Source organism: Triticum dicoccoides, chromosome 6A, assembly GCF_002162155.2.
Source record: "Triticum dicoccoides isolate Atlit2015 ecotype Zavitan chromosome 6A, WEW_v2.0, whole genome shotgun sequence".
NCBI classification, from domain to species: domain Eukaryota; kingdom Viridiplantae; phylum Streptophyta; class Magnoliopsida; order Poales; family Poaceae; genus Triticum; species Triticum dicoccoides.
Genome location: NC_041390.1, coordinates 277,612,662 through 277,621,813, shown reverse-complemented (window position 1 = coordinate 277,621,813; position 9,152 = coordinate 277,612,662). Strand labels below are relative to the sequence as shown.

General features: G+C 50.2%; 1 protein-coding gene across 1 annotated transcript in view; it reads right to left on the bottom strand.

Annotated features, from left to right (window-relative positions):
- Positions 1-5,278: 5,278 nt before the first annotated feature.
- Positions 5,279-9,152, bottom strand: part of LOC119316782 — a 19,582-nt gene continuing 15,708 nt past the window's right edge. Inside the window, exons 6-7 of the mRNA XM_037591161.1 lie at positions 6,644-6,729; positions 5,279-6,443 (exon numbers count right to left, since the gene is read on the bottom strand). Of these exons, the coding sequence (XP_037447058.1) occupies positions 5,796-6,443; positions 6,644-6,729 (734 nt within the window). The 3' untranslated portion in view covers positions 5,279-5,795. The remainder of the gene's footprint in view (positions 6,444-6,643; positions 6,730-9,152) is intronic.

The window sequence follows — 9,152 nt, the reverse complement described above, 5'->3', positions numbered from 1 at the left end:
TCGGCACATCGGGTGGCTTTGCTGGTCTTGTTTTACCATTGCCGAAATGTCTTGTAACCGGGATTCCGAGAGTGATCGGGTCTTCCCGCTAGAAGGAATATCCTTCGTTGACCGTGAGAGCTTGTGATGGGCTAAGTTGGGACACCCCTGCAGGGTTTTGAACTTTCGAAAGCCGTGCCCGCGGTTATGGGCAGATGGGAATTTGTTAATGTCCGGTTGTAGAAACTTGACACTTAACTTAATTAAAATGAATCAACCGCGTTTGTAGCCATGATGGTCTCTTTTCGGCGGAGTCCTGGAAGAGAACACGGTCTCGTGTTATGCTTAAACATAAGTAGTTTCAGGATCACTTCTTGATCATTATAGCCTCTCGACAGAGCTTTGCTTCTCTTCTCGCTCTCATTTGCGTAAGTTAGCCACCATATATGCTAGTGCTTGCTACATATCCATCTCACTACCTTTTCCTACCCATAAGCTTAAATAGTCTTGTTCGCGAGGGTGTGAGATTGTTGAGTCCCCGTGACTCACAGATTACTTCCAAAACCAGATGCAGGTGCCGATGATGCCAGTGCAGGGGACGCGACCGAACTCAAGTGGGAGTTCGACGAGGATTCGGGACGTTACTATGTTTCCTTTCCAGATGATCAGTAGAGGAGCCCAGTTGGGGCGATCGGGGATCTATGCATTTGGGGTTGTCTTTATTTATGTTGGTTCCGTAGTCGGACCTTGATTGTATTCTGGATGATGTAATGCTATATTTATGAATTGTGTGAAGTGGCGATTGTAAGCCAACTATCTATCCCTTTCATATTCAGTACATGGGATGTGTGAAGACTACCCCTCTTGCGACATGCCTACTGTGCGGTTATGCCTCTAAGTCGTGCTCCGACACGTGGGAGATATAGCTGCATCGTGGGTGTTACAGTATTTCTCTTCGATCTATCCATTTGATTTGGCCAACTAGATTGATTTATCTTTAGTGGGAGAGGTGCTTTGTGATGGGCTCAATCTTGCGGTGTCCTCGCCCAATGTTAGTAGGGGTAACAAGGGACGTATTGTATTGTTGCCATTAAGGGAAAAATGACGGGGTCTAATCACATTGCTTGAGTTTATTTGTCTACATTATGTCATCTTTCTTAAAGCGTTACTCTATTCGTCATGAACTTAATGCCATAGATGCATGTTGGATAGCGGTCGATTGGTGGAGCAATAGTAGTAGATGCAGAATCGTTCTGGTCTACTTATCACGGACGCAATGCCTATATACATGATCATAGCCATGAATATCATCATAATTATGTGCTTTCTATCAATTGCCCAACAGTAATTTGTCTATCCACCGTATGCTATTTTTCAAGAGAGAAGCCTCTAGTGAAAACTATGGCCCTCGGGTCTACTTTTATCATATTACTAAAGCCAAAAATACCTTGCTGCAATTTTACTCTTGTTATTTTACTTTTTAATTTATATATTTTTAATAGAGTTTTCAATTTATATATCTATAACTACCAGATTTATCCTAGCAAGTAACGAGTTCAAAGGGGATTGACAACCCTCTTACTCGCGTTGGGTGCAAGTATTTGCTCTTGTGTGTGCAGGTGTTGTTCACTAGGCTTTGTGTGATTCTCCTACTGGTTTGATAACCTTGGTTCTCATTGAGGAAGATACTTATCTGCTACTGTATTTATTAACCCTTCCTCTTAGGAGAAAATCCCAACGCAACTCACAAGTAGCAATGTCGTCTTCTTGAGAGGGATTCCTTGGCAGCTAATTGAAATGCTTCTTGGGAGGTGTGTGGGAGAAGACATGAAGCGTAGGACGGGGTTATAAAGCGGGACGTCAGTCATGTAGAACCATTCGGTAGTCCACATCTTGACATCCTCCATGGGGGTGCCTAGGAGATAGCCGACCCCAGCAATTCGGCATACCTCGGCCCCTCTGACCTCATGAATTTTCCCATCTCAGGAATAGGGCATTAAGCAGGAATATTTCCTCCATAACCCAAAGTGAGCCTCGCATCCAAGGTACATTTTGCAGAGGGTGACGAATCCCGCGATATGCAAGACTGAGTTGTGAGTAAGATGGTGGGGTTGGATCCCATAGAACTCTAACAAACCCCTAAGGAACGGATGAAGCTGGAGGAAGGGGACGAAACAAACTCCCCCCCCCCCCGTGTGGTGTGGGGTGATTATCTATGAGCACCGGGCCATCTATGGACGTCAAACCAGGGCGTGTAAGCGCAAGATCAGAATCAGGCAAATAGCCCTAAGTCGCGAGTCGATTTAATTGAAGACGAGTGATAGAGCTACTTCCCCATTCACCCAGGAGAGGACCGTGGGGATGCATCGACGAACCTGGGGCGCCTACCATTGCAGAAGCTCTTCAGCTAGCCTGAGGGAAGGATTTCGTATTGAAGCAAGATGAGGAAATGTTGGTGTAAAACATTTGTTGTAACCCTAGATGGTGAAATACCCTGGTAGATCAGGCGATGGGGGACGTTTCGATATCCAGCCATCAATACGCTTGTTCCCCAGTTGCACGAGAGTCAAGAAAATTATAAGCAATAATTGGGACCATGTTCTATGGGTCCCGTAAACAGATCCGAGATGCAAGTCTTCGGATTGCTCAGGGAGAAGGTTTCTTGGTCTGAGCAACGCGGATTCTCGGACTCTTGGGAGCCAAGGATGATTTGAATGACCTCGGATCTGAACACACATTGACAAAGGGGGAACTTGCCTGCCAAGCCAAAGACATCAACTAAAGGAACCATTCCGAGGAGGAAGCTGCTGTCTTCGGCTTCGAAGACCAGTTCAGGGGCTACTGACGATGTCCTGGACTAAAGGGTGCTAACCTGTACTACCTGCAGTCCATGGGCCGGGCTCATGGCCCGCCAATCACTAAAAGGAAGGACCTCCGAAGCTATGAACCTCGACGTAATCAAGATGGAAACCTCCGAAGACTTGGCGTGTACTTCAAGGATTGCTCTATAGACGGCGCGTTGGCAACCGACCATGTGTGTAACCTAGGTACCCCAGGTGCATATACAAGCCAATGGGTTTAGTCTTTAGAGGCACGATTCCCAGCCTTAGGGTTTAGAACACAATCATACGATCTCGAGGTAGATCATCTTGTACTCTGTACTCATCACATCAATATAATCAAAGCAGGACGTAGGGTTTTACCTCTTCAAGAGGGCCCGAACCTGGGTTAACACTATCTCCCTTCGTCCCCTCTTACCATTGTTCCTAGAACTAGCTCGGGACCCCCTACCCGAGATCCGCTGATTTTAGCACTGATAGATGGTGTCATTTGTTCTTTGAGTTGGTCTTTCGGGCTCTGATTCTTCTTGAGTTTATGACAAAGTCGACAGAGCACCAGTGTAGATTCATCGCGTCTTCTTGGAGGCGACGAGGTAAGGTTTTCTCGTTGTCAATGCACGATAGCCAAGTTTGGTTTTAGGTGCTTCATATCAATTCAAGGGTTCAGCACAAGCACATCTCCGGTAAAAGAACAGCGACAACACCACGTCAGTGGCTCATTCTGATGGGTAGTGATCATTCAGTGGTTCATGGACATTGATGCAACTTTTATTATGTTTGGGAAGGGACCATGATGTAGCTTTCATTATGTTTGGCATGCTTGGTAGTTTGGGGGTTAATTAGACCCATGCCCCTTTCAAAACCAGTTAAGCAATGGGGGGAAGGGTCCGGGATAGACCCAACACAAAATGACAAAAAAATTCGAGAATGGACCATTGCTTATGCAATGCTGGACCAGGACCGACCATGGCAGCTCGGTGAGAACCAAGAGCAGCTGCATTCGATTTGATCATGTGCTTAAACCCCAATGGTAACGGAGGATAGATAATTTCTCCCAATCACGCCGGATGAACGGTTTCTGATATCCAACAGGAACAGAAAAAAGGAGAAGTTTGTGTTCCCCAGCAGAGGATTCATATCTCATCATATCCTCACCTGTTGTGAAATAGAAATGGTTGACTCGAGCAACCAACCGACATGTATGCTAGGAAATATCAGGTCAAACTTAGAGCAACTCCGACGAGTCGACCCAAACGGACATCGATTTTGTTCACTTTTCATCCGTTTGGGTCGCTCGTCCGTCTGTTCCTGTTTGCTTTTTCATTTGGGTCGATCGGTGTGCCCAACAGAAGACAGACGCATTTTGTGAATGTCCGCACAAGCATTTCTTGAGGCCGGGCACCGGCGCGGGTGCGAGGCGAGGCCGACGGCTGTATCAGCACCACCCGGGCGTGGCGCGAGGCGAGGCACGACGAGCATGGCCGCCTGCAGCAGCACCGGGCGGGCGCGGGGCGAGGCCAGCGGCTACTGCATGCGGGGCGAGGCCGGGCCGGCAGCGCGAGCTTCTCATGCTGCCAGGCAGGGCGAGGCCGTGCCGGGCGCGCGAGCTCCCGAGCCATGGCGAGCTCCTGCTGCGGGGCGGGGCATGGCCGGGCACGCGAGCTCCTGCTGCTGCGTGCGGGGCGAGGCTGAAACGGGCGCGTGAGCTCCTGCTGCTGCATACGGGCCGGCCGCTCTGCATGGCGGGACGAGGCCATGGCGAGCTCCTGCGGCTGCGTGACAGGGCGAGGCCGGGTCGGACGCGAGCGGCGACGTGGCCGAGGTATGCACGCGAGCTCCCGAGCCATGGCGGAAGTGCGGAAAGGCATGCGATGCGAGTGGCTCGAGCGCGGCCACGAGCCGGCACCCACCATGCATCAAAGCTAGCTGGCTAGCTCACCATGCATCAAAGCTAGCTGGCTAGCTCGCGTGGGGCGCCATGCACGGACCGACACCCATGCAGCGAAGTTAGCTAGCTCGCTCGTGTGGATGCTCGTATTGCTCACGGCAGGGCAAGCGCGGCAGCACGGCGGCGTCCGAGCAGGGCGATGCGAGTGGCTCGAGCGCGGCCACGAGCCGCCGCCCACCGTGCATCAAAGCTAGCTGGCTAGCTCGCGTGGGGCGCCATGCACGGGCCTACACCCATGCAGCGAAGCTAGCTAGCTCGCTCGCGTGGATGCACGTATTGCTCACGGCAGGGCAAGCGCGGCAGCAGGGCGGCGTCCGAGCAGGGCGAGCGCGGCGACTCCTGCGTCATGGCAGGGTGCGAGAGAGAAGGAAGAGAGAAAAAAAATTGTGTGAATGGATGGCAGGTGGGCCACACAGGACCGGCAACGGACAGAGGTGGACGAAAGGAACATATAAAACGTCTGCTTTGTATTTGCTTCGGATCCAAATATGTCTTAAATTTGAGACGAAAATGAGTCCGCACATGAGTCCGCACGGACACAAAATGAAAATGAGTCTCCCTGCACGGACACAAACGGACATAGTCGGGCGTGGCCCGGTTGGAGTTGCTCTTACTGGCTACAACTACAAGTTGCTATCTGCGAAAATTACATCCGGCTTGCCGAAATCTCATAGTGAAAATGGGTCTCCCTGTTGGGCCATCGTTTTTGTCGGCGCAGACACAAACGGGCATAGTCGGGCGTGGCCCGGTTGGAGTTGCTCTTACTGGCTACAACTACAAGTTGCTATCTGCGAAAATTACATCCGGCTTGCCGAAATCGATACATACTACCTACTTACGACGTACGTCTACCCCCACCTAAATTGCTAGACTGACTTTACCTGCCACATCTTGCGGGCGGAGAGTAGGGCGAGACAGTGACCCATAAGCAGCATCCTTGTGCTTTTAGTACACTGGGGACGTCGAAAGACACCCTAGGCATGACGGTAAGAAGGCTGTAGGCACAATGACGAGAGCCCTTCCATCAGTCAGTACCTGAAGCCGCTGTCAGCACCATATTTGCTTCTCATGTTGTAGTGATCATACTTCGGATCGCTGTAGTCTGCCGCTTTCATCTCTGAGGGCTTAGGCTCTGGATGCCCAGTCCCATAGGTAACCTCCCCACTCTTCTCCCGATGACGGTGGCGGAGCCGGTCTTTTGGGACCTTTGCGCTTGCTTGAGGTGTCTCGGTTGATCCGTAGAACTCAGCGTACTCCTGTCTCTTGGTGGACCTGTGCTTGCTTGAGAGAGTAGAATCCCTGAATTTCGATGATTTGATGCTCTTCTGAGCCTTTGCCAGAGTCTCGTTAGCAGCACTAGGAGCATGGCGCGTCTCGGTTATCATTGGGGTGCTACTGAGCTTCTGGGCTACTGGGTTCTCCTCCCTGTCCTCGGTCATCACAGGCCTATCTTTGAGAGGAGTGAGGCATGTTTTTCTCTTCACAGGTTGCATGCGTAGCGGGGCAATGTTGAGGACAAGATTCCCCACACCTTCAACAGCAAGCTTCAGTAGATCAGCAACAAGTGTCCCCAAAGACGGCCATCCCGCACTTGGTTCCTCTTTAAGGCTCTCCACAACCAAAGGTGGCTTTCCTGCAGTGCTGCTCTCTTGTTTACCATCTTCAGATGCTTCTATCTGAATTGCCATCGAATTTTACTTTAGTAAGCAGCGGTTTCATTTGAGAAAACGAATTAAGAGATTTGCTGTTTCAGTCTGCTCTGCTATTTAACAATTAAAAGTACATCAAAGAAAAATCCAAGAACACCAAACTACATATTCCCTGTGAAAAATTCTACTTCATGGACAACTGAAACCCAATATACTAGATAAGATACCTTTTCAGAAGTTGATGAACCAAATCCGTGCTGTACCACAGAAAAGAGATATCCAGCCACAACGGCACCAATAACCAGTATGATATCTGTGGGGAAAAAATGTGATATCAATGATCAAATCTATTCAAGTGCTAATTTCGACACAGTTGCATTAAGTACCACATGACCTGAAATAATGATCAGCATCGGCAGTTTTATCAGGGACAATCAGCATGAAACTAACCATAAATCCAACCATTCTTATTATCAATTTATCATAGTTAAGGTAGGATAAAAGGTCAACGATTCCATCGACCATATGACCCATCAGATAAATTGCTGTTATGCTACTGTTATAAGATTTCAAATTGATATGACTATATATTGCGCTGAAAAATATTTACAGACTATTGCTGAGATGGGGTGTCATTATTATGCATCACTTTTCAGCATAAGGCCCTTTGAGGACATGTACAGCCAGAGCCTCCAAGAACACTGCTCCCTGAAGGGTGCCTATTTGGGGTCGGGTCTTGCTGCTGATCAGTCAAACACGTGCTAGACTGTTAGGTCATCCTTGGAATTTTGATGCCAAGGCATGGTGTTAGCACAATATGTGCAGTGGCAGCATGAAAGTTGTTTAAGATTGAACGAATTTCCTACCCTGAGCAGCAAGCACACAGAAAGTTTGATATCGTACATGCTCTTGCTAGAATGAATTCAACTGAGGACTGGAGGCAGTCCTAATTCAGTTCAGACCTGGAGCACTTCAGGGCTCGGGCTAAGCTATTTTTGGGAAGTACACTGGGTAGGCATAATAATCTGGTTTTCGGTCTCAAGGCATGTACAACGGTTGATAAGATAGTCTTATTTTAAGTCATGCATGTAATTTAGAGATGACAAAAAAAGACGTCTACAATGGGTCATATCTTAGCCTTATCTTCAATAACTAGCTATTCCTAAAAACGTGGTGAGACATATTGTGCTAAGAGATCATGAGAAGACAAGCCTTTTCCTACGAGTTCTCTCTCTTCCACCTCATTATTTATCCTACATGGCACTCCTAAGACAGCACCATCGTACATGCCCTCATTGCCAAGGATGTGCACCAAATGCTATTGACTGGTGGTTGGTTCACATTGGACAGCAAGGACCTGCAGCTGACGGGGAGAAGTGTGCAATACTTCAACACTCTCCCTCACAAGTGGCTTCCTCGGGCCTACACATAGATTAAACGTGGGCTGCAATCTTTTTATTTAAATTGCCAGCCGGGGCTTGAACTCGGGACCTCTTGGCTCTAATACCATGTAGAATCTAATACCATGTAGAATTGCATGCACCGGCCAGCTCACCCAAAAGCTCAAGCTGATTGGGGTAAGTTTTTTTTCTTCGAAAAGGATGGTAGCACCCCTAGCCTCTGTGTTGATTGATACACAGTCATATATTATTTATTATTTAAGAATGCCAACCGAAGGTCCGAAGCCTTGCCTCGATGCCGAATGAATCGGCTTTAAAAAAAAGGCGAGCCCAACCAAAATGGATCTGACTTGCTACAGGATCTCCACAAAACCTATGTATGTGACCAAATTAAATGGAAATATGCTACTCCTAGACAAAGCCTTGAAGAAAGTATTGTCGTACATGCGCCAAAGTTGACCAGTCCTACCAAAGGTCGAACATTGGATTTTCTTCCCGAAGACAAGCTTCAAGCCAACATCTTCAACAAGGAGTCAAGGACACAACGCCCGCATACCGACATTGTCTGATCCAGCTTGAAAGGGAAGATTGTGGGTTTTGAATAGTTTCGAGACTCGACCCCCCATGGCGTGCTCTGGTGAGGAGTCGCACCTCGGCCGGTCGCCTCCCCGCGTCCCCCCTCGCCGGTGCCTCCCGGTGTTCCCTTCCTGCACGCGTCCACCGCCATGGCGTCGTCCCCCCTACTCCGCCGCTCGTCCTTGCCCTCCCCTGTTCCCTCTCGCGGACGGGCCATCGGTGGGCTGATTGGGCGAAGGAGAACCGCAAGGATGCCGGTGCGACGGCGGCTGATCTTCGCCCTGGTGCGCGGCGATTCGGGGTCCAGCTCGCGGCTACGGCCGGAGCTTGACCTCCCTGCAACGGCGGTGGTGGCTCAGGTACGTTCTTCCCCACCCTGCCTTCCTCGATTCTGGTTCGGGGGCCCGATGCTGGGCATCGTGGGCGGCGTACCCGTGCACGCGCGTGGGGTGTGGCGCGCCGGGCGGACATCGGGGCGGTAGCGCCCGATGCCCTCGCTGCCATCGCGTCGAATGTCCGCGGTGCAGCTCCGGCGATCCCCTCTCCAGCAGCGCTGCGGTTGGGGACGTTTCCGGTGCCTCGCGGGGGTTGGTTCCAGGCATTCCATGCCGGTTCGGACGCCGTCTTGATCGCCGTGCTCGAGGTTGACCGGCCGGCGCCGCCGCGCCACCTTATCCCATTCGTACAGGGGAAACCCTACCCTCCCCTCTTGCGGTGGTGCGAGATGGGCTGGCCGTTGCTTGCCGCTTGGGCCGCAGGC